The 26,894-nt window shown below is 36.3% G+C and overlaps 1 protein-coding gene across 3 annotated transcripts in view; it reads right to left on the bottom strand.

Moving 5' to 3' along the window:
- Positions 1 to 26,894, bottom strand: part of LOC122047398 (bifunctional aspartokinase/homoserine dehydrogenase 1-like) — a 71,804-nt gene that overhangs the window by 37,580 nt on the left and 7,330 nt on the right. For all 3 annotated transcript variants that reach the window (XM_042608666.1, XM_042608665.1, XM_042608663.1), the window contains 3 exons: positions 26,443 to 26,530; positions 26,271 to 26,363; positions 1,010 to 1,050 (listed from right to left, as the gene is read on the bottom strand). In XM_042608666.1, the coding sequence (XP_042464600.1) occupies positions 1,010 to 1,050; positions 26,271 to 26,363; positions 26,443 to 26,530 (222 nt within the window). The remainder of the gene's footprint in view (positions 1 to 1,009; positions 1,051 to 26,270; positions 26,364 to 26,442; positions 26,531 to 26,894) is intronic.

Genomic DNA, 26,894 nt, shown 5'->3' with positions numbered 1-26,894 from the left:
CCCAACTTGGCAAGAGTGGCATTGAGGATACTTTCATTAACTACGAATTCATCTGGGTGTGAAAGAAATTGGAGTGTATTTAAAGGCGTAAGCTTTAAATTTTAAGTCTTTAAATAAAGTATTAATTTTTAAAGTTTATATTCCCATTACTAACTATAATATTTACTTTCTCTTTTTTTTTTAAAGATTCATATAAAGCAAAGAAATAGGTTGGATGTTAACAAGTTGAATAATCTAGTATTTATCCAATTTAATTCTAGATTGTTAAACAAAAAAAAAAGAGAAAATGAAAAGAATGTTGATGTCCTTCTTGCAAAAGATACTTCAAATGCACAAGGTTGGATTGTTGATGGTGGAGAAGATGATGAAGTTGAAGTAGGTTCCAGGCTCATTTGGCAAATGATTGATGAAGCTCTAGAGTGAGAGAACTTCACGAGGATGATTTTGCATTCGAAGAAGCAGAGGAGGATCACAATGATGATATTGAATTTGTGTCCAATGAAAAATAAGTTGTTGAAAATTATAGAAAAAAAGAAGTAGAATAAATATATGATATTTTATTAGTTGTGTAATTTTGAACTCATTTTAAATTTGATGTTACTGTGCTAGAGTTATAATACATGATTTATTATGTAATTTATGTTAATACCATGGAATCCGCCTAGTGACACATAGTCTCTGCCTAGGCGCTAGGCGCTGGTCTGACGCCCGACTAACGCTTAGCAAATTTTAGAACCTTGAGCAAAAGTTAGCTACTGTCAAACCAGATAAAATTCACAAATTCCACAAATAATTCCATTTTCTCTGCCTTTTTTATAGTAGTAAGCCAAAAGTCTTAAGCTATAGGCAGGCAATTAATTGAAATACGGGTGAGCTTTCTTAAAAAGGGTTTTAAGAGAAGAATGTCTTAGAGAATAAACTGCTATGGAGTTTATGCTGTCAATAAGGAAACATTTAGTAAAAACACAAGAAGAGTAAGAACCAAAACAAAATCATGTCGAAGTCAAACCTTTCTGGCAACATCCAGCCCGCTAAGGTCATCACGAGGATCTGTTTGGAATGTACAAAGTAACTCAGAAAAAAATAATAAGAATAACCAAACTTGACAAGCATAAAGAAAAGATCAGTTTCTTACAGTGTCATGCCCAACCAACTTACTAAAAGGGCATATTGATTTCCGTAGATACTACTGCTATCAGTGGATGGCTAGTACAACTGGTTATACTGGAAAGCAACAACCAAGTGGTATAGTTTCCCTCATAACTGGCTGTTCTAAAACCACTAAATAACAGACAGATCCACTCTAAATTAAGTCGTACAATTGTAAACAACTGACTTGTTGGTATGATGGAGATTCTTCTTTAGATTTTCAAACCATTGACTAATTGCCCCAAGCAACACGTAATGACAACAACCAATTGGCATAGTAGCACTCTAAGATCTCAACTAGAAGGGTATGATAAAGAATAATATTTCTATGGTTGAAGAATATAAAACGGCACAAGATAAAGCCATGAAGAGAAAGAAAGACATAATTTTTTCAATCAAATTTACAGTACTAAACATACAATTAATTGAAGAGAGATAATCCATCATTGTTTTAGCAAGAAAAAAATGATTTGAAGCAATAAGAAAACAGATTCTTAGAAATAATGAATGATGGCAACTTCTAATAAACTCATACTCAAATGTTCAATACATTACAAGGAATAATACTTTTTGTCAATTCATGGAAGTTCACTTTCCTAGATACTACTGCACTTCATTATTTGCAGCAACTTTAACAAAAAGGGAATCCAACCTTAGGTCAAGGATGTTAGGACCCCGAATGATTAAGTGAGAGATCGCTGGAATCCCAAATGATGTGGACCACCATAGTTTTGATATTTGGTCAAGTAACTTAAGTTAGGCCTTCTTAGATTTCTAATATGTTTTCTAAGTATGCAGAGACTTAGGAAAAACACAGGGTACCTGATGACTTAAAATTCAATGGAGTAAGGTGAAGAATAGTATGGGGCATCAAAGGCACCAGAAAGGACGAGGAGTATCGGAGACGAGACTTGGAGCAAGAGACGCAAGCATGCAAGAAGGATGATACGGGAAGGGAGCCGACAGACTCAGTGCATCTGAGGAACGAAAAACTTGGAGGAAGAGTACTTCAGTGGAGAGGGAAGGACGTATAGGGAGTGAGCCAAGGAGCTCAGTGCATCCGAGGGACAAGAAATAAGGAGGAAGAATATGAGGCAAGTTGGTGAGCTTAGTTAGTGAGTTGTATTTCGGACAAGAGTAGAAACACTCAACCTACGCGAACTTAATTTAGAGTTCCAAGCCAGAATTGGGTTTCTGGAGACTAGAACTATAAGCAACAAGAATGGATCCAAGCGACCTATGCACTGGGTACTTATATGTTGAATAGGTCAGGGCATCTAGATTGACCACATCTCCGAGTGACTTGAGATGGTCTGGGTGACTAAAAGGATGTCAAGTCAGCAAGATCGAATAAAGGGTAACCTATTCTTGGATGAGGATGATAAGTAACTCAGCAAGGCCAGGGTGACCAAAAGAGCTTCCGGGTGACCAAAAGAGCTTCTGGGAGACCGGAGCATTGTCACGTAAGCAACTCAATGGTTGGAGACCAAAAATTATAAAGGTCGGCTTGAGGCTCAAAGAATACTAACCACGCTCGAAAATTAATTGTTCTATTTTCTATACAAGCTTTTACTTATCTCTATTGTACTCAATCATTGTTTAAGAAGTTTCTTCACCTCGGACACCTTACCGAAAGGAAAAAATTAGTGGACAATGTTATGTCCATAGGCCTTGGACATAACCCTTGGGTGGTGTGAACCAAGTAAAAATTTTATATCATCTTTATGCTTTGTTTATTTTTCTAATGTGTGTGTGGCCTAGCTAAGTAATTAGCAAGAGAAAGAATATTTTTTAATTGTAGATTCGCTATTCATTTTGTCCCCTTCTAATGATTCAAAGTGTCCGCTGCACTATCAAAGGTGGACTAATCTCTATTTTCCCTACTTAATCTTCAATTTTCAACAGGGCTGACTAATATTTATTTTTCAACATGATCTAAAACTGCAAAGAGGGTATCAAATCTTTGCTTACCCTCAATAATCAACAATCTTTTTTTATTCCGACAATATGATATCATATGATGCTTAGACTAATTCCAAGATCTAAAATAATATATTCATCTTGTATAGTAGCTTGCTAACTTCACCAATCATTCTACCTTAAAGGTGAGGAATATTTATTAAATACTGATTTTTATTTAAAATAAATAAATAATAATAATAATAATCGAACCAGAATGTCAAAAAAAATTAACATTGAGTTGAAGGGGAAATTGGGTTCGAGTAGGTGCAGAGATTAGAGTTACGTGAGTTTGACCGAGATTCAATTTGGGTTAGATTTAGTCAATTTATATTAATAAATCTTAAGTAGGATAAACTAATTTAATAGGTTTAAAACAAATTAAATTTTTTTTATGATGTTAGCACTAATTTTTTTTTTATGAAGGGGAGCCTTGGCGCAACGATAAAGTTGTTGCCATGTGACCAAAAGGACACGGGTTCGAATCCTGGAAATAGCCTCTTACAAAAAGCAGGGTAAGGCTGCATACAATGGATCCTTCTCCGGGACCCCGTATGGGGGGAGCTTCGTGTACCGGGCTACCCTTTTATGTTAGCGATAATTTCCCTCACTCTTCTCTAGCTCTTTTCCTCTCCCATGTGACTTCTTCCCATGATGCATGTGTCGAAATCTCCATGCGCTAGCTTCATTCCTTCTCTTTCTCCCTTTTCTTTTCTTCTCTTCACCCCCCTCTCTTCTTGCAGCCCTCTCTTTTTTTCTTCCTTTCCTCTTCTTCTCAGGTGGTGGATAGTCACATGTGCTTTCCTCTTCTTCTCAGGTGGTGGATAGTCACATGTGGACGTCTTGCAACCACCAGCACTGTTGGTCGGACATATGTAAGTCATGGGAGAAAGGGAAGGGGAGCAATAGGTGTGATGGGTAGCCATAAACGATTGGTGGTCACAGATAGCAGGTTAGCGAGTGCAAGTTGCAGGCGACCATAAGCATATGAAGGGGTGGATATATAGGAGTTGCAAGCAAAATAGATTAGGAGGGGAAAAAAAAGAAAAATAATAACTCTAAAATATAACCTTATTTAATTTAAAACTAAATAATTCATGACCTTCGCAAAGTACAAAAAAAAAAAAAAATCATATTTCCCTATATATAAATTTGATTTAATTGTAAATTAACTTAAATAAATTTAAATTGAATTTGATTTAAACTAGCATTATCTTAATTACCATATCTACCTATAAACTTTATTTAAAATTAACTTTCACATGATTATAAAACTCAAAATATTAATTTTATTTAATTTACTTAGATATGCAAACAATTTTAAAAAGTAATATAAAATTTTAAATAAAATAAAATTTAGTATTTAATATAAGTAAAGATTTTTGTATTCTAAGTTTTGTAATGTAAGTCTATTTATTATTGCAATAGATGTGATTTAATTAGATAAGATTAATTTATTTAAGAAAAAATCTATTTTTAAATTAAAATTTAATTTTATCAAAAAATCTTAAATTTGGAAATTTCAACTTTAATTCAATCGAGTCCGAATAAGAATAAATATTATAAGAAAACTTATAATTTAAGATTTGAAACATAGAACATAGGAACCCTTACTGGTAAAGCAATGGAAGTTAGTAGATACGATGATTACTAGAAAAATTAGTATTTTATATGTACAAAAGACCAATTAGGTAGGTAAGAAGACAAAAATGATAGAGAACTCGGATTTAAGTTATGGTACATAAGAAAGAGTAAAACAAGAAATGGAACGGGTATTGTTGTAGATAGTACGTTAAAGGATGAAGTTGTAAGAGTAGTTAGAAAATGAGATAAAATTATAACTCTTAAGATAGTAGTGGCGAACGAAACTATGAACGTAATTAATATATATGCACCTTAGATGAAGATACAAATCAAGATTTTATAATAACCTAGATGAAGTATTATAAAATATTTCGCCAAATGAAATAATTTTAATAAAAGACAATTTAAATAGGCATATTAGAGTGAAAAATGAGGAATATAAGAGGGTGCATGGGGGTTATGGGTTTGAAACAAGAAATGAATACGGAAAACTATATTAGATTTTGCAATAGCATATGATCTTATACTAGCTAATATGTTTTTTAAGGAAAAAAAGAACATTTAGTTACGTTCAAAAGTGAAATAATAAATCACAAATTCACTTTCTTATAGTTAAAAAGAGCGATAGAAAGATTGTAAAGATTGCAAGATCATCCTAACTACCCAACATAGGTTAGTAATATTAGATATACGCCTCAATCATAGTATCAATAGAAGGAAAATATACATGACTTCTAAATTAAGTGATGGAAGTTAAAGAATGAGAAGCAAAGCATATTTAAAGAAAAGGTAAGAGTATAAACATTGGGTGAAATATACGGTGACTCTAATACTACATAGGATAAGATGATATCAAAGTTGAAAATAGCAGCCAAGAGTATAGTCGATGAGTCAAAGGGCATGCATTGCCAAGTAAAGAATTTTGGTGGTGGAATGAGAAAGTACCAAAGAAAGTAAAGGAAAAACGAACAACCGATAAGGAATAATATATATGTAAGAACGAAGAAAAATTAAAAAAATATACAATAGCCAAGAAAGAGACTAAGAAAGCAATGAATGAAACAAAAAAAATGAAACTTTTAAATGATTATATAGAAATTAGATACAAAAGAAGGGAAAAAGATAATTATAGAATAGTTAAAGTGAGAGAGAGAGGAAGACAGGATTTTATCCAAATAAGATATATTAAAGATGAATGACTACTAAGTAAATGATGGAGAAATAAAATAGTGATGGAAGAGGTATTTTCATTAACTTTTTAGTGAAGGTTTAGGTGACCAACTTAACTTAAATAACTTAAGTCGGTCAAATGAGGATAAAAATATAAATTTTTATCGTATAATTCAAACTTCATAAGTAAAACAAGTTTTAAATAAAATGAAAAATAGAAAAGTCATTGGACCAGATGATATTCCAATAGAAGAATATAGGTGTCTAGGGAAACAAGACATTGAATGACTTACAAAATTATTTAACATGATATTGAAAATAAAAAAATATAAAATGAGGGTAAGTACTCTAGTTCCTTTATATAAGAACAAGGGAGACATATAAAATTAGGGTATTAAACTAATGAGTCATACCATGAAATTTTGATAAAGAGTAATAGAAAAAAAATTAAGGGAGGAGGGAAGGAGAGCATGTGACCGTTCATGCCTAGAAGGTCAACAATAAAAGTTTTCCATCTTCTCAGACAATTAATTGAAAAGTATCGAGCGCAAAAGTAAGATCTACACATGATATTCATTGACTTAGAAAAAGCTTATAATAGAGGCCTAAGAGAAATTATATGGAGAATTCTAGAAAAAGAGGTATTAGCGTAGCATATATTAAATTAATTAAGGATACGCACGAGAATGTAACAACCAGAGTGAAGACTTCAAGCGGATTAACTGATAAAGATAGGGTTACATCAAGGATTAGCTCTAAGTCCCTATCTTTTTACACTAATCATGGACAAACTCACTAGAAACATTCAAGGCATGTTATTTGCAGATGATATTGTTTTGGTAGATGAGACATGAGAAGAAGTAATGTTATAATAGAATCTTGACTGGAAAACACTTGAAGTGAAATATTTTAGACTTAGTAGAGTAAAAATAAAATATATGGAATTTAAGTTTAGCAATACTAGATGTAATAAGACAATTGTAAGATAGAAGATGACGAGTTATCTAGAACTGAGAGTTTTAAATATTTAGGATCATTTTTGCGAAATGACGGAGGGATTGAGACAAATATCTTACATAGAATACAAGCAAGATAGTTAAAATAAAGGTTAACGTCAGGTATTTTATGTGATCCTAAATTACCTCTAAAATTTAAAAGGAAGTTTTACAAAATGGCAGTTAGACGTGTTATGTTATATGACGTTGAATGTTGGGGTATGACTCGAGCACATAAGCAGAAGATGAAAATTACAAAGATAAGGATGTTAAGGTAGATGTGTGGACATATGAGGATGGACAGAGTAAGAATGAGAGTATTAAAGAGAAAGTCGGAGTGACATCTATTGAAGGAAAACTCTGAGAGACGTTTAATATGGTACGAACATGTAAGTTAGGCAATACGAAAATATAACAAATACGCACATCAAACAAGAAAGAGGAAGACCAAAAAAAACTTATTAACAATAATAAAATAAAATAATGTTTATTTAAATATAGATAATGATATAATAGGAATATAGTCTAATGACGTAGAAGGATCTGTATAGTCGACCCCACCTAGTGGGATAAGGCTTGGTTGTTGTTGTTAAATCCGAATAAGATTGTATATATTTTTTTTTTTTACAAATTTCATAATTATAAAATTAAGTAATTCAATTATAGATTCAAAATGTAACTTAAATTTAAAATATAATATTTCAGCCATAATTTGAAAATATTTTAAATTTTTATTTGTTGTGTACTCTAATAATTATAATTATGTAGAACAAATAAAACTGCATTAAAATTAAAGATAAAATTTTAAATTATTTCAGTTAATCCAATAGTTTTTATTTAGGATTTTATCATACAAAACATAAAAAAAATATGTAATGCTTAAATTTTGCATATTTACATAAAAATATAACATGCTTCATTTCAATCAAAATTACATAAATGAAATATTTTATAAAAGTACAAACTCAACAAATAATAGTTGAAATATAAGTATGCCCAAACCAAGGAGAACCCTCAATTTTGCTCGTACTTTGAGCCTTTCAGCGTGAACGAGGCGGTAAAGGTAAGACTTTTAATGCATAATTATATATTGATAAACACCTATTTTGTTCGTCAATCAAGGAAAACATGAGGTAAATATATTAATTAGGACTATATCAAGGAAGGGATCAAGATTTGATCCATCGACTTTGAATTTTAGTATTTTTCAATTTTTATGTTATTATCATTATTAGATATTTATCTTGATTTTTGAGTTATTTTCATAATTATTTGTAGATATGAAGAGCACGTTAATTTACTGACACTCCAAGTTTTTAGTTGAACATAGAAGTGGGCAAATATATTCTTTGATATATTTCCTTGTGAGTGAATAAATAGATAATATTGATAATATATGCTTGTATAACTGTTTTGAAAAATCGAATTAAAATAATATTCAAAATAGTTTAATGAGTTTTTAAAAAAATTAAATAATTGAGATAAGAAAATTGATATTCTTCCTGTCTACATGTGGGTTCCATATGGGAATTGACATGAGAAGAGTTGTTTTAAAAATTAAACCATTATGACTTTCATGAAATTTGTTTGACCTTGTATGCTACTTGAATTTCATGTTGTATAACTTTTGTCTATAGACTTTGCTCATATAATTAAATTAGCATCATTTATACAAAACATTAATTAAGGTTAGTCATTCGAATTAATCAATAAGATGTGAACCCCAAAATGGAATAACTGTGATAAAAAGAATTAAGGTAAAATAATAAAGTTGTTAATAGAGAAAAAAATACTAATAAATGAAAAGCTTGATCTTATATTAGAGTACCTCACACCCACAGGAGGATGTGGTAGTGAGAAGTCATCCACGATCAATATTTATTTGCACAAGAATGATATATTATTGAATACCACTAGTGAGCGTTTTTAGTCCATACGTCAGATGGCGTTATTACATAGACACTAGCTCCAATAATTGAAGTTTAGTGGATTTCTTCATAGTTGATTTATCATACTTGTATCATTGACCATATTTACACATGGTGCTTAAATAATGATAATTTGAAAACTATTTTAATTGGCAATAAAAGATATAATAATATAGAGTAACAATAGTAAGAAAAAGAATAAAAATAGTTGATAAAATGTGTAGATATCTATATAGATATATATGTACATTTAAGAACTAAAAGTTCAAATTTATAATATAAAATTTGGAGTTGCATGATTCCTTGACCTCTTAAAGAAGCTTAAATTCATGCATTTCTATCCTAAACCCACTTAGCAAATTTGTGCTTAGTTTCTGTTTTCCATGGCCTTTTATGTTTGGAGGTAAAGCCATGCTTTTAATATCATAGTTGGGTTTGGTTTTATATAATTTTGTTGTATTTGTAGAAAAAATATCTACATAAACAAATGAAGTTTGCTAAATTTCATAGTTATCTTGAGTTAGTAACTATATATATGGCATTTGGTTCCCTTTATCACACTATCACCAAGTGGAGTACCTCCTAAGTGAAAATTACACCCTCAAAGCATGACAATTTAGTTAGTATCAAAGTGTGGTTTGCTATTTATATTTGTGGGTTTCTTATTTCTAGATTTTTATTTCTCATTCCGATTTTATGATTTTCGAACATAAGAAATTACATGCAAGTCTAGGTGTATCTTTGAGCAACCCTACAACAAATAAGTATTCCTCTATTTGTTATTGTCTTAGTTCACCTAGATTCTCAATTAGTGGCTCATCAAATGAAATGGGTGTTCAAGACTATAATGAGATGTTGCAAAGGTATATAGAAACTTACAAGCGAGCTAAAGAACACTTTCTGAAGGTGGTGTTGAAACAAGTACCTTGGAAGGAGAACCGCCGAGCCAATGAGTTAACAAGGATGACCAGCTGCAACTGGACCATGCAAGAGTTTATCGCCCAAGTAGAGCTGCTCCCTCAGCCTGAGCGACCACAAGAGCAAGAGGGGTTAAATTGGAGAATGATGCATTCGGCATATCTCAGGGAAGATAGGCTTCCGACTAATCTTGTTCAGTCTTAGTAGTTACGATGCCGAACAGCTCGCTTCACATTAGTGTAAGGAGTCCTATATAAGTGTTCCCTCACTCGACCCCTCTTGCGGTGTTTGGGATCAAATGAAGCAAATTATGTGCTCTGGGAGATACATGAAGGGTGTTGGGTGCTGTGGTAACCACTTGGGAGGAAGAACCCTAGCCAAGAAGGCTCTACTAGTTAGATACTTCAAGCCTACAATGGAGCGGGACACCCTACGGATGGTGAAGATATATCCAAGGTATAAAAGGCATCATCCCTAGCAGACTCGCCCTATCCATTTTATGAAAGTGGTGGTTGTGGCTTGTCGTTCAACAATAGGGAATGGATATTGTGAAGTTTTTCCCGCTTGCCCTACCATAAGAAGTTGTTGATAGTTGTCATTAATTATTTCTCCAAGAGGGTGGAAGTCGCAGGCATAAATCACGGAGGAGATAATTCTAAAGTTTCTATGGAAGAATGTCATTTGTTGGTTTGGGATTCCGCGATGGCAAATCATTGGAAATGGTCGGCAGTTCAAGGAAGAAAAATATAGACTTAGGGTTAGGAGTTGAAGATTCAATAGGTATTTACTTTTGTGGCTTATTCTCAAAGTAATGGGAAGGTGAAGGTCTCAAATAGGGACATAATACATGGATTGAGGACGAAATTAGAGCATGTAGGAGGCCCTAAGTAGAGGAGCTATTGAGGGAACTGTGGTCCTTTCAGACCTCACCCCGAGCAGTCACAAAGGAAATTCCTTTTGGTATAATGTATAAGTGATCCTCCCTGAAGATATGTGAATAGAGGTCGTGCGAATGCAAGCCTACAGTCCGGAGGACGAAGTGCAGATGCCTTCGGAGCTAGACTTAGTGAAGGAAAAGTAGGCAACTACCTTCTTAAGGATGAAGAGATACCTTAACCACATTTGTTGGGCGTACAATAGACGAGTGGTCCCTTAGTCATTTCAAGTGGAGGACATGATATTGCAAAAGGTTCAACCTATCAGGGATATGGGCTAGTTGGGCCCCAAATGGGAGGGCCTTTTCCCATATTTAGGAAACTCAACATGGGCACCTAGTATTTAAGACATGCCTAGGGGAAGATGTCACAAAGGCCTTGGAACTCCATTAATCTAAGGCTCTATTAGATGAAGATAAGACTAGCCTGAGTTTTTCTGGAACCCAGTACGGAATGTTTTATAATTACTATGTCGATCTTAAGTGGAAGTAAGGCTTCGACGAGAGCTCGAACAATTAGGCCAGGGCAGGAACAATCGAGGGTACTCTACCCGACAAAAAGAGTGCCAATTACCCACCCACCCCCACCCCCCAGGCCCCCACCCCCCACCCCACCACCCTGCGGCCCCCTCTCGAGCGGTGGGTAGGAGCACTAAAAAAAGGGCAAGAGAAAAGCAAAGAAGAGAAAAGAGCAAGGAAGAAGGGCATGCGTCACAACAAAACTAAAACAAGTTCAAAAATCAACCTGCATAGGGCGAGGTCATGCAAATGTCAAGCTGGCTCCATGCCGACATTTAATTACAACATCAAGGTTTAAATTCAAAATACTCCTTGGGGACTTGAGCTAGGGTAGCTTCGAGAACTATGAAGGACAAAATACTCTTTGAGGATATCCGTGTGCTTGAAAATGTGCCATACAATTCTCAAAGCCCAATGATGTGGTGGCAAATCCGCAATTGCACGAAAGTATCATCAAGTAATAATAAGATCAAATCCACAGGGGCTGAGGATTGAATACTAGCTTACCAATCAAACTTAACAATCTAGATCCAATCAAAAGAGCTGGTTGTCACGATTGCAAATCAAAATCTAAATGTGGAAGAAAAACGAGATGGTCTGAGACAGTGAGGGAATCCGGAGAGATCACAAAAGTAGTTAGAATGTGATCAAAGCAAATAGAAATAAGCAAGACAATTGGAGAGAATAATCCTAGGGTTTCGGTTTCATTTCCATGTTAGCAAACACTTGATCTATGACTTAGCTCTTGTCCTCAATATTGGCTCGTGTAGGTAGACGATCCTATGGTATCCAATGTGAACTTTTGTTTTTACAATGGTATACCAAACCTAACTGTTGAATCGTATTAGGTATGATCCATTAAGTTCCATGATTGCCTAGGGTTCCTCGCAACAAGTCAAGTTGCACTTTCGTGTCCGACTCTCCGAGTCTTGGTTGTCTATGGGTCGGAGGGTCGAGTTCTCCTTTGGGTTCATCCCCAAACCCTCATGAGATACGAGTCTCATGCTTTTGGCATCGAGATTGTCTTAAAACAATAGATCCAGACCACAATCCAACATATCATAGAAACAAAATAGAAAGCATGCATAAATCAAAGCAAAGTGTTTACATCACATAGAAACTACTCCCTAATCCTAGAATCCAGTAAATTACCCCATAACCAAGGGGTTACAATCAACAAACATAATTAACAATAGCAATCAAATAGTTTTGAAATCAAAGAAAACAGAGAAGAGGAAGAAAATGCTCAGATCGCTTAAAGTATTCCTCCTCCTTGATGCTCTCGATATCTCCTTCGTGCGTGGATGACCTCGGAACGGCTTCAAAGTCTTCTTCTCTACCGCCTTTGAGTCCTTGGGTGACTCCAAATCGGGATCCCTAATTTTGATGAACGAATTGTCATTTATAGTCGCTGGATTAGATACTCGCCAGTCGTGGCGCTAGTCATAGCTGCACATGGCAAGGCGTGCGCGTTGAGATCTAGCTGCCACGAGCCGTGGCGGTTCCCACTACCACCCATGGAGCTTCCCACATGCACCCTTGGCGCAAAGGCCGAACTTGCCACGGATCGTGGCGCTAGCCACGACCATCAGTGGCGTGGTGACAGATTCTGCCACAGGGCAAGACGGCAGTGCCTGCCACGGCCGCTCGTGGCGGGCCAAGGTGTCTTGACTTGGTTATTTTGCTCCTTGTATCAATCCAATCTTCACTCCTGTCTTGAAAATAAACCAGAATAATATCTAGGAATAATAAAACATGAAAATGAAACATAAAATCAAATTACCCCGAATTATTTATGCAAAAGTGGGTCGAATGTAGTGCAAAAAACATGATGAAGACCTTATATACTTCACACCTTATCACCTAACTCGAAGAAACTCTAGGCCAAAGTTCCCACCTTATGAAGTAAGGCAAGAGACTTCTAGAACTCGGTCTCCCACTACTCCTGCTCAGTCAGTTCAACATGAAGTTAGGCCACCACCCTTTCTAGTTCCCTCACCCGATGCTAGGACACCTTGGCCTTGTCCTTAAGCGATTGCAATTCTCCCTAGATCACTACTTCAAATGCCTCTGCGACAATTGCTCTAGCCTCCACCACCACCGCCTGAGATAGCATACCCTCCACCTCTACTAGGGCTGCCCCCTCACTATAGATTAGGGATTCAGTCAATTGCCTTTCAGGTTTGTAACTTTGCTCTTCTAGCCATAGAACCTTCATATGGTTGGCCTGGCGAGCTCTACAGGACACTTGGATTAGCATCATGAAAAGATAAGGGGAAGGCAGCTAGCTGTTACTTGGGTTGTGCCCTGGTGATGTAGTCCGACAGGAAAGACCAGCACACCTGAAGCAAGCGGTGTTGCTTTATAGGCTCGTGCGCCCACCTATGCAAGGGAGTGAAATAGGAGGCTGACACTCTAATGTAAAAGAGGGCGAGAGCAAGGGCCAATTCTGAGCCGCCGTCGAGACACAATGACACATTGAGAGGCTCGATGACAGGGGGAGGAGTCTTGCTACAGGCATTGTGGTTGACTAGTTGAAGAACTAAACATTTGTGGCGAAAAGGGAGCATAGCTTCGATGAAGCGGTGCCGCTTAGAAGCGACACTTTTGCTTTTCATGGGAATAGGAGCTAGGCAGGGAGAAGGCGGCTTAGGGCTCAGAGAAACTCTAGCCCACTTAGGGAACGATAGGGGAGCATTTCCAAATGGGGGTGAACTTTTGGCTATGTGAAGCCCCACCGACTGAGAAATTCCCTCTATAGCCTTGTTAGAGGGGGATCTTCCAATTGCAGAGAGGAAGACCAACCAACAGAGACAGTAGGGGTCACCGATGTAGCCGAGGTGGCTTCCTTGTTTGAGAGGAGGCCTCGGAGCCTCCCTCACTTCTTCTGTCGAGTCATAAGGGCCATGGTGGCATACATGATTCCGGAATTTGAGAAACATAGCTAGGTTAGAGTGGGTAAACTTATTCAATCACAAGAAGCCCTAGGAACCTATCAAAGGAGGTATCGACAGCAACTTTGGACAGTGCTCAAGCTAGGGTAAAGTAGGATGATCTCAACGATTAAGCGGCCTAAGTAAATAACACGCCCCCCCCCCCCCCCCCCCCCCCAAGAGCCAAATTGTGGTTTTGTACACTTCTTGCTTCCTATACCGAGCGAGAGGGGGTGGGGGAAAGGGTGCTTGAACAAAGAAGTGCTCTTTCTAAACCTTGTGGAAGTTGAAACAACCGATATGAATTGGACATCTTGTTGGGTCATAAAGTAGAAGACACCAGGCTCAGCCATCTTGAGTTGGAAGAAATGACAAAAAAGATGAAGTCAACCAGGAATTAGGATCAGTTGGTTTAGTGGAAGCGAGAAGAGACTACTTCATTGAAGAAAGGGTGTAGGGGAAGTGGAGACCGTCCTCAAGTTGATCAGTGAAAAAGGTTCCAGCCTGGTCGGGAGGCAAATGAGGGTGGTTGGAGGATTTAGCGGGGAGATCACTTGGTAGTTCTCGGTTATGACGAACTCCGGCGGGATTGAAAAGCAATCAATCAACCCAAGAGCACACCCTGCGCTCCAATACATGTCATGGGAACATCCATGACCAAGAATATCCAAATGCACGAACATTCCTGACTGAGAATATCCCAACACTTAGTATATACCATATGAACATCCCAATCTAAGAACATCCCCCACTCCAATACATGCCATGGGAACATCCCTAACTGGGAACATCCCCACTAGCCCGTACACACCATGGGAACATCACGATAGAAAACTTCCCCGCACCAAGCCATGGGAACATCCACGACGGGAACATCCCGCCATTTATTACACACCACGAGAACATCCCCGCATGTTAGACGACCCCTCCGAAATGGCAATCCTTCGTCCTCTCTGACAATCTCCGACAACATTGCCGATAGAGTGGAGACCGCTAATAATCATCATTGGGCACTGCTAGGTGATAATCAACAAGGCTTGATTTGAGTGGATAGGGCGTGATAGGCATATGAGCTGACAATGTTGCCTTCGCTAATCAACAAAACCTACGAGACGAGCTAAGAGGAAGCTAATTTGGTGGATCACGTAGACGCCCCGAAGACTAGGGTTATAAAAGGATAGGTATGTTGGAGCAATCCCAATGGTTCGTGCGACCATGTGTTTTGATATTTGGGCAAAGGGTTTAAGTTAGGTTCACCCTTGTATTTGATAAGTGTATTTGAGTTGTGCAGGTTTGCAGGATACACATATGACTCAGCTTGATGGCTTCGGGTCCGGTGAAGGATAGAGCATTCGAGAGACAGTGGACAAGGCAGCAAGGACAAGGGCTGAGGGAAGCGACTTCGAGACATACGCGAAGGATGACATAGGGACGAGCCGTAGGCTTAGATGCATCCGAGGGACGAGAGCCAAAGGAAGTAGGTTTGAAGGCAAGAGGTCAAGGCTGCAACGAAGATTCAAGTGAGTCATAAGAGTGAAGGTCCGAGTGCTGAGAGATTGTACTCGGTATACCAGTCGACTAATACTTTCATTAGTCGACTAGTGCAGTCGACTAGGGAGCAAACAGAATGTCACTGTTTGCTCAGCCAGTGTGGAGCAGTCGACTGATATTTTCACCAGTCGACTAGTATCGAGACGTTGGGTTGTAATGGTCAAATCTCCACGGAGGGCAGTCGACTGGTACTTTCACCAGTCGACTGATAGGCGGAGTTTTCCAACCCGTGGCCTATATAATCAAACCTTGGGAGCTTGGTTAAGGTTGACGAAATTAGTGGTGGTCAACCCTAATTAGTAGTCACCAAGTGCTCAAGGTTTTCTTTGTGTCCAAGAGGTCTTGGTTGATGTTGTGGTGAGGTTTCTCCACCCACAAGGAGACGTAAGCTAGCCGGAGTTTGCCGGGAGCTAATCCATCGATGGATGGGGATCGTCCATCTTATGGACAGCAGTGGAGTAGCAGCCCTAATCTCCGAACCACGTTAAAGGCAACGTGCTAGCGGTTTGCTTTTCCTTATTGTCTTTAGCTTTCTTGTTTAAATTAGTTTGTATTTCCGCTGTGCAAACTAACATTGCAGAAGAAGCGATCAATTGGGGCATCACCTATTCAATCCCCCCTTCTAGCCGGTCATCCGATCCCCAACAAGGTAGACATAAGAAGCAAGTATACTCTCTATGCACGCGCATTTCTATTCACTTCCACTCTCCACAGGTCAAAGCTGACTTAAGGGGTCACGTCAGTGCCCTTTAACTAATGTTGACGTGTAGGTACCGAAGCAGCCGAGACAGTGAGGATATTAGCTCTACTAACCTATTAGGAGTCCATCCGCAGCATCTAGTATGATGGAGTATAATGCAGGCAACTTATTGAATTTTTTCTGCATATGGCAGCTCGAGATTATAACTGGATGCTTCAATTTACACAGAGACTTGCAATATACATGTGAATCTAGATGTCCAGGAGATTCCCGGTTAGTACTTATTGTGAGGTACTATTTGTATGTAGTTACCTTTGAGATATTTATCTATTTACATAAAAAGAATTAAACCTTAGATATAGAAAATGGATGGAGTTTCTAAAAGACTATAATTGTACCATCAACTATCACCATATGAAAGCTAATTTAGTAGCAATGTACTGAGTAGAAAATCGAGTAAGCCAAATAATTTTTGGAATTAGATCTGGTTGAAGTACTACAGACACAATGTGGTATACTGTATTCTTGATTGGAGAGTCCCTACTAGTCAAGAGATTAAGGACAAGCAGATGATAAACCAATATCTCATATTAGTAGCTAGTAAGCTGGAATTAAGCCCAAAGCCACAGTTTCTCATGTTGTGGATGGTTATCGTTAGTTATGCTGTAGGTTCTGCATTCCTGAGGCACACCCTATTAGGGAAGAACACCTTCAGAAGCACATTGATCGAGATTTATGGTTCATCATGGCAGTACCCGAATGCATCAAAATATGAAGTGATCATACAGGTAGAAATGTATGAAAAGAGACATTGCAAACTTTGTAATTTAGTTGTCTAGTTTACAACAGATTAAGAATGGAAGCCAGAACATGTTAGTTACTATGGACTGTCACAGGATTATCGAAGACTTGAAAAGGACATGATTAAACTTGCATAGTCATTTAACAATTGACTAAATCAGATCATTTCCAATTGACCCAGAGGATGGACGATTCAATGGTATTCCCCTCATTATAATTTCTAGGACCCACGTTTCACTTTGAGGTTCAGGTAGAGTTTCCAAAAGACTTTGGGTACTTAGCTCTGCCTTAGCAATGTTTTTCATCCTCAAACTGAAAGCCAGTTAGAGTGCATTATCCATACTCTGATGGATCTTTTACGTGCGTGTGTATTAAATTTTCATGGTAGTTAGTGTTAGAACCCCTAGAGGTGTTTTGACCGGAGAGCCTCCACCAATAGAAAGCAACTGAGTCATCTAGAGTCATTATAAAGTCGTTGTCAAAGCGGATAAAGGTCACAACCATGTCAGCAAAGATCCAGTTGACCAGAAGACTTCCGTATGACTAGTGTTGGTGCAATACCTTAGGCATCAAACATCAAATTTTATATCTAAGTCTTTTAGATGTGTGCCAAAAGAAAAGAAAAAGGGTGTTAACCCAAGTTTTCTAATTTGTTAGCATAACTTAAACATATTGTCAAGCATCTAAAAGGGAGAGATTGTTGGTACAATCGGCCTCTAGTTTTTTGATGGTTCAGTTTGGTGTGGACAATATGTTTAATGGAATTTAGTCAAGGGTGACGAAATCACTTGATCACAATTTATCAAGTTAAGTGTAGAGTCCAAGCAAGTCACGGTTGACCTGAAGCTGGGAAGTGAGTGAGAAGTCCAAATAGGATAAGATACTTGGCAACTGGTTGAAAGTCCTAGTGGGACTAGGCAAAAGGAAGTCTTACTTGGGAACCATGTAATGAAGTCCTAGCGAAGCTAAGTAGTGGAAGACCGAGTTGGGAACTATGCAATGGAAGTCCTAATAGGGCTAGGCGGTGGAAGACCTAGTTGGGAACTAGAAAAACCTAGTTGAGAATTAAGTTAAGTCCAAGGTGGATCGGAACTGAACACTTGGCAAAGAGAGAAGTCTTGGAAGAGTAAAATCCAGCCAAGTAAACTTAATAGATTAGCTAAACCAAATACTAAGTTTTGCATGTATTGATTGTTGTTTTCTTGTTTATTTTGCACGAAACAGCAAGTGGACGAAGGCTCAGGCGGGACCAATTTGGAACTAGTCGGGGGCATCGGACTCATGATCCGGTCGATTGAAATGTAGTCTAATCAACCAAGAGTCCAGACGATCGGACCCAAGGCCCGGTTGACTAAAAAGTTAGGTCGATCGGAAGTCAACGTGATCGAGTTCACACGAGTCGGTCCTCAAATAAGTTCACTGAGCTCCAAGCAACTAGAGTGCGTTCCAATTGATCAGAAGGTCAAGACTTACTCGAAGAGGATCGAGTTTGCAGTTGAGTTAGCGAAGGTCCAGCCGACGGATGTCCATACCAAAAGTGTTGATCAAGCTCTATAAAAGGCAAGTCGAGGCAGTGTCTTCCAACACCAATGACAAACAAATCCATTCATTCTCGTGCTCTAAAAGTGATCCAAACTCTATTCATGTGATCTGGGAAGTGTCAGGAAGTCACGACATTCAGGGTTTCTATCCAGATCATCACGAGTGATTGTTTTATTTATTTTCTTATACTTTAATTTTTTTTATATACTTGTGCTTATACCTTACAACTTGTAAGAGGTTTCTCCGCCTCCAGAAAATTTAAGGAGAAAAATACTAGTACTCACATTGAGACAGCCTTAGACGTAACACTTGGGGGTGTAAACCAAGTAAATTGTGGTGTCCCTTGTCCATTTTCCTTTTTGTATTATTTTTATTATTCCACTGCTACTAGCAATTCTGATAAAAAAGAATAAAGAAAAGACGCTTACGCAATTCACCCCCTCTCCCCCTAAAATCAATCCTACAACTGGATGGTGCCACGTCAGCTCAACGGTTAGATCAAGATGGAGTCTATATAAGACTCAAGTTCGAAGAATAGAATCAACACACATGTATACTTTCTGTTATTCTATTCTTTCATTGTTTATGCTCAATTGCTATAAGAGGTTTCTCCACCTCCGGGTCATTTATGAAGGAGAGGATAGTGCTTTAATAGTTCTTGGACTAGCAACTCATGGGTTGCAAACTAAGTAAAATTTGTGTCTCTTCTTTCTCTTTATGCATTACTTATTTTGTTAATGTATGTGTGTCCTTACTAAATCGTTGGCAAGAGAAATAGGAGTTTTAAATTGTAGGTCACTATTCACCCCTCCCCTTTAGCGATCCGAAATGTTTCTGCAACACCTACACTTGGTACCAGAGTTGGACCACCTAGAAAAACTAACCGCCGACTAAGAAACTAAATTAGAAGGAATGACCAGATTAAACATTCATCCACCTAAATTTGAAGGTGAATTTGTGTTACGGAAAAGAAGAATGGAGACGTGGTTCAAAATAGACTTCAATGTCACCTTAACAATTGAACATGGATGGAGAATTCCAAAAGCCAAAAAAAAAAAAAAATGGTCAAAGCAACAAGCAGAAACTCATAAAGGTAATAAGAAAGGTATGGAATCCATTATTTCAGTTTTACCTAAAGATATTTTAAGCAAGATAGGTGATCATAAAGATGCCAAGGAACTATGACACAAAATTGTTGAATTCTATGAAAAGAAGAATCTAGAAGAGACGGTCAACAAAGAAAATAAAAAGACGAAGAACCAAAAACTCCACAACAGAAGGAAGCACCATACTCAATTGAAGATGAGAGACCATCTTCAATAGATAAGTCGTGTGAAGAACCTTCGACTTCTCCAAGATGTGAATTCAAACAAATTTCAATAATCAAGGAGATCTAAGAAAATCAAGAATCGAGTTCTTCGATTAAAGTCAAGAGCAAAGAACACATTATATGTTTTAGATATAGACTCAGAGGGCATTACAAAAATCAATGTGAAATCAGAAAGAAAAAGGTAAATCATATGGTAACCTCTAAACCAAGTGATTTAAGTTTTTCTTCTAATCAAAATTGTAAGGAGAAATGAAGCCAAAAGGTACAAAGACCACATGACTTGCTTCGCATGCAAAGAAAGGGGTCACTACCATTCCAAGTGTCCAAATGGAAAGGTAGAAAAGAAAGCGAGGAAATGGAAGAAAGTTAAAGGCTCAAATAAAGGGGAGCTCCAAAGATAAAGGAGAAGGTATCATCATCCCATTTATGTTTAAATGTAAAATTTATTTCTTCGAAGCATGGTTCGTATGATCTATGTTTATGAACAATCACACATGCAATAAGAATAAAAATGATAAATTTACCATGGCTAGATTTAGCAAAGATTATACGAATTATAATCAATCTAAAATTGAAATACGAGGTCAAAACTTGAGAATTCGGAAAAGACTCTTAAAATTTCTTTCTATAATTTGAACAATCTGAATTTATTGACGATCATAAATAAAGTTTTGCAAAAAAAGGAATAGGGTTTGAGGTACTAAAATGCAATTTTGAAAATTCTAAAAGCCAAATTAGAAAAGTATCAAAAAAAAATTTATTCCTCAGAAATATTTAGCAAATCCAGTCGACACAAATTTATTTTGGATGCCTAAATCTATTCTAACCACTTAAAAAAAATAGTCAACTATAGAAAGGAATACTTTTGAACAAATGGTTGACCCGATATGTATTCCTGAAATCAAAAATTGTTTCTTGAATATTTTGTTCAAAATTTTTATGCAAAATATTTTTATGTGAAAATAAAACAGGTTTTCTATTAGTAGCTAAAATTTCATGATTTTTGGACACTTAGAAATTTTGTTAAAATTATCTTTAGAAAAATATACATAATGAAATTAGAAAATTAATGAGAATTTTTGATAAAAAAAAATAATTTTTTGTGAAAGGAAATATAGTGCTTTACACTTGATAAATTTTTCAGATTTTTCTATTATTTTGAAATATTTTTACCAAATTTTCAAAAAGGGAAGAAAAGTTCAAATTTTCGTGAACTCTATCTTTTTGTTGTTGTCATCAAAGGGGGGGGGGGATGGAAATTAAGTATAAATGTAAGGAGAGTTAAAATTATTTAAATTACTTGCGTTATAATTATTTATTATGATTTTACCCTAATTTAAACTTAGTTTGGTGAACATCAAAAGAGATAGAATGTTAAAACCCCTAGTGATGTTTCGATGTGCTGTAAAATTAGTTTAAGTCCTTATTGTGTTTTAATGTGTCTAAAAGAACACGTATATACTCGATGGCTAAGGAGCATCGAAGATGACAAAGCCTTGGCAGAAGATGCAAGCGCACAAGAAGGATAACATGGGAAAGGAGTTGTACAAGAAGCTGTGAAAGAGTACTTTGGTGGAGCGAGAATGATGCATAGGGATAAGCCGGAAGAGCTCGGTGCATCCGAGGGACAAGAAGAAAGATTGCTCAAGGCAACTGAGACCAAGTTCGAACAACTACATGTCTAGGTGACCGAAGCATCACAAAGGCTACCGAAGAAGGCAAAGTAAGTACCCCGTGGTAGTTTTGATGTGGTCAAATATGTTAAGTTAGGTCCTGTGTTTGATGTCTTGTGTTTAAATGTGCAGGAACTTAAGAGCACAAAAAGACAAGCAGAAAACGTAGCGGATGAGAAGGATGGCAAGGGAAAAGAGCCGACGGACTCGGTGCATCCGAGGGACGAAAAACTACAGAAGAGTACACCAACGGACGAGAAGAACGCGCGCGACGCTTCTGAGAGACAAGAAGTCAAAGCGGAAATCTGCTCGAGGAGAAGGCCGAAAGATGGATTTGGATGAGCCCAATTCCGAAGGACCAAAATCACCCATACGAAGCTGTTGGAGTCTGCCAGCAGCTGCTGGAGGAAGGCACCTTCATTCTCTCATGGAAGGCGCCTTCAAGTACCTTGAAGGCACCTTTAGATGACCGTTAGCCAAATATAAAGTTTTATCTTCGGCAATAAAACTTGTCTCGTTAAAGACGCCTTGGACCACCTTGAAGGTGCCTTCAGACTACGGATAATATTTTTCAGGAGCTATAAAAAAACCCCTGGACCTAGGAATTAAACAACAACTAAACTACAATAATTATATTCAATTTCCTAGTGATTTCTGAGCTTAGAAAGTGTGTAAGAGGCTTCTCCGCCTTCAGCGAAAGAGTAACTTCCAGTGGAGCATTCTTCAACACCTTGGATTAACAACCACCTAGGTTGTAACCAAATAAACAACCGTCTTACTTTCTTTAGTTGTTCAATTTATTTTTGTTTTATTTTAATTGTACTATCTAACTAAGTTGAAAGATCGAGAAAGGGGTTATTTCTATTTTGCAGATAATTTATCCTCCTCTTGCCAGTCGCACGAGAATAACAAGCAAGATCAACGAATGGTCAAGTATAAAGGTTGACCATATTCCAAACGACCAAAAGCAGTCCAAGCGACCGGAAGCCTGCCGTTCAGTCATCTAGGTCCATTGGCGAAACGGATCAGAACGGCCACATTAGCAAACTCCAGGCGACTGAAGAGTCTCAAGGCGACCAGAGAGCCTAAAGCAACTAGGAGCTGAGTCATCCAGAGTTGTTATAGAGTAGTCGTTGAAGCGGATAAAGGTTGATGTCGCGTCAGCAAAGATCCAGTCGACCAAAAGGCTTTCAGACGACTGGAAGGTGCCACGTCAACACAACGATCAGATCGAGATGAAGTCTATACATATGACTCAAGCTTGAAGACCAGAATCAACACACACTCATTTACTTTCTGGTATTCTATTCTTTCATTATTTGTGCTTAATTGTTGTAAGAGGCTTCTTCGCCTCTAGGTCATTACTGAAAGAGAGGATAATGCTTTAATAGTTCTTGGACTAGTAACTCGTGGGTTGCAAACCAAGTAAAATTTGTGTCACTTCTTTCTCTTTATGCATTACTTATTTTGTTAATGTATATGTGCCCTTGCTAAATCATTAGCAAGAGAAATAAGAGTTTTGAATTACATGTCGCTATTCACCTCTCCCTTCTAACAATCCGAAATGCTTCCACAACGCCTATAGTTAGGAGGACCACATGTATTCCTATAATAATAGCTATTATTTTGCTATTCAAAATGAACCTTTTGAGATACTCTATGAGAGCATGTAGATTTCCTACCTTACAAAGGTAGGTTGTAGAGCATCAATTATTAACCGGATGTTGAGCTAGTACGAACTATTAACATAGAAAAACTTATTTTAAAAATTAAAATGGATGCTCTAAATATCTCTTTAGTTGATACTTGTCATTCAATTTGTATGATATTATATACTGCTTGATGATATAGATATAGATATAGATGTATTCTCATAGCTCTAATATGAAGGCCCTATGCTCATATATAATCAAGTAGAATCGTTTATATTAAAAAGTCGATTTAGGTTAATCATTCCATTGAGAGGTAAACCCAGAATAGATTAACGGTAGTAAAAAAAATTAAAGTAAAATAATAAAGATGTTAAATAAAGCAAAGAAATACTAAAATGTGAAGACTCTTAGTCTAACCTTATACTAGAGAACCTACTACTCACACAAGGATGTGGTACCGAGGAGTCATGCACAGTTAATATTTATTTACGCAACGATGCTATATTGTTGTATACCACCAATGAGGGCTTTTAGTCCATACGTTAAATGACATTATCACACTAATGATACTAACTCTATTGATTTACATTTTAGTGGATTTACAGGTAGTTGATTTATAATATATCATGGATGATATTTATACATAGTGATCAAATAATTATAATTGCAAACTATCTTAAGTTATGATAAAAGATGATAATAATTTAGATTAACAAAAGTAAGAAAAAGTATAAAAAATTGTTGATAAAATGTGTAGACATCTATATGAATATACATCAAAGGACAAAAATGAAATGAAAAGTTCAAAGTTATAATATAAAATTTGGACTTGGATGATTCCTTGATCTTTAACGAAAATTAAATTCATATTCATCTTTTGTGATTACGACTTAGCAAATTTACATCTTTTTGATATAATAGTTTGTTTAAGCTAATTATAGAACTACTTAGAGATGTCGACCTACTAATTTTTTGTTTGGTTTTATTTTAATATATTTCCCTTTAATTCATATAACCTTTTGTTTTATACAACTATGTTATATTTTGCAAAAAAAATTATATAAATAAATATATGAAGTTGGCTAAATTTCTTTGTTATCTTGATTTAGTACCTATATGGCTCGTGGTTCGTTTTATCATCCTATCATCAAGTGGGTACCTCATGGCAAGTGAAAATTACACCCTCAGGCATGACAACATTATGTCCTTACTCATATTTTGGAGATGATCTTGGTCCTATGAGTATGTTTTTATTATGAGCTTGGGATGACATCATCATTTTGATTTTTGCTCCTTGAATTCTACCACTATTAGTGCATGTAAATCCATGATTTAAAATTTCAAGCCATATTAAAGTTTTGAAGATATGATTTCAGTATCGTATCATATAGTACCCAATACAATTTTGATATTTTTTAAATATAACATATATTAATTAAAAATATTATTATAATATTTCATTACTATAAATACTTACTATTAGGTTAAATTAATATTTTAAAAAGTAAGATTAAGTAAAAATTAATTTAGAATTAACTAAAGTATTGACACAATGATTAGGATCAATTAGATTTAAATTAAATTAATTTAATTTATTTTAATCAATAAATTTTTTCTTGTGTATTTAAGGAGGAAAGGAATAAGAAAAAAAAATTTAAATGAAATTTTTTTCATATGTTTAAGGATGAAAGAAATTAAAGAGAAATTAAAACATGGGGAAGAAGGAGAAAGAATTAAGAGGGAGAATTGACCATTAAAAAAATTTTAAAAATTAACGGCAAAAAAATAAAATTGAAAAAAAAAACTCAATTGAAAAAAAAAATTGACAAAAAACTATGTCAACAATGAGGCCTCACGCGAGGTGTCTGTGTGACCGCAGCCCTCCGAGCGAGGAGTCCACACGACCGCAAGGCCTCCACATGAGCGTCCGCAAAGTCGCGGGGCGTGTCAATGTCAGGGTCATGCCAGTCGGAATGATTTATTTCGTCCCATGCCGCATGAGATTTTAAACCATATATAGATCTCAATAACAATTTCCAAATATAAGAAGTGCCAATAGATAAAGTTTTAGTTATTTTTCAATGTATTAAAACTAGAGTTGCTGCCAAATTATTTTTTCAGATAATCAAGAAAGGAATAAATAAAACTAAGAATAATGCACAAAGAGACTAAACATATAAGAATAAGGCTCTATATTACGGCGAGTTAATGCAATATAACATAGGATCTCCATATCATGGAAATAAATAGTTAGATTGGACTATGCCAATCACAATGGCAAATTCAACTTTGACATACAAGCAATTGAACATAGAAATCCTACAAAATTTCCAAGTAACTAGTGAAATAAAAAAAAACATGTGGTGTAAGTAGGAACTGATATTAAATAACCACTATTGAAGTTGAGCAAAAGGGAAGGCCAATAACTGCTGCTTTAAATAAGGAAAGAAATTTGTTGATTCAATTAGGACAACTGGAAAGAACCAAAATGGAAGTCTGAGATTTTATTTTAGTAGATAAGTTAGCAAAGAGTTTGATAAAAAGAAGTAACTGGTGTATGAATAAGACGGTTTGAAGTATAGGAATTTGACTGTTACAAGATTGTTACAAGAGCATTCTCTCTATCTTTTTAGAGGAAGAGAAGTCTTTTGGCAAAATACCCTTGGAGGAGACAGTGTGTGTGGTCAGAGTGAGTTCCTACCAATGTAGGATTTCCTCATAGAATAAAAAAGTCAAAACAAATTGTAAGTTAATATGAATTAGTTTTATTAGCGTACAAAGTAAAGTTTTAGAAGAAATAGAAAAATCCATAAAAATGAATGAACATTCCCACTCCACACTGACCAATATGGATATCCAAAGTGTAACTGACAATGAAAATCATCAATCACATATTAGTGTTTAAACTAAAATCTCAAGTTGTAGTTGATACCTGGTTCTGTGTACCCAAGGGATTTAGCTGCTAAAACAACTTCACTAAGTAGCTTACCATCCTCTATTTCACTCATAACATAACCAAGTGTACCTATGCACATTTCATGGAGAAAAAAATAGAATGTCTGAAAACAGTCTATAGAATTGAAGAGATTTTTTTAAATAGATACCACTTAAACTTCCAATGATACGATAGATGGGATCTCCAGATCCAAGTACACGAGTAATGGAAGCTATTATTGGAAGGCCTGCTCCAACCTACAAAAAATGCACTTGAGCATAGCAACAAATGGAGCCAAGGATTGGACATTTAATCTACAAGAAACACAGGAGAACAAGCACAAAAACTATTCACCTCATGCAAAAAGCCAAAGAAGATTAATGTTTAATATTTTCAAAAATAGAATTTTCTAAAAGGTTTTCTAAATGTTATACAGAGGAACAAAAAGAGGAAGCATGATATGATCGATCCCACATAAGGAAATTGGAAAGAAAGGAGATATATATTAATAGGATTTTGACTTGTTATATAGAAAGGACGTTTGAAATAGGAATTAGTGGTGGAGACACATCTATGTGCCTCATACAATTCTGGACACTAGCATGGATATGATTCGCACAT

Source organism: Zingiber officinale, chromosome 2B (assembly GCF_018446385.1).
Source record: "Zingiber officinale cultivar Zhangliang chromosome 2B, Zo_v1.1, whole genome shotgun sequence".
In the NCBI taxonomy this organism is placed as follows: Eukaryota; Viridiplantae; Streptophyta; class Magnoliopsida; order Zingiberales; family Zingiberaceae; genus Zingiber; species Zingiber officinale.
The sequence above is the reverse complement of the archived record's forward strand: the minus strand, read 5'-3'. Positions and strand labels throughout refer to the sequence as shown.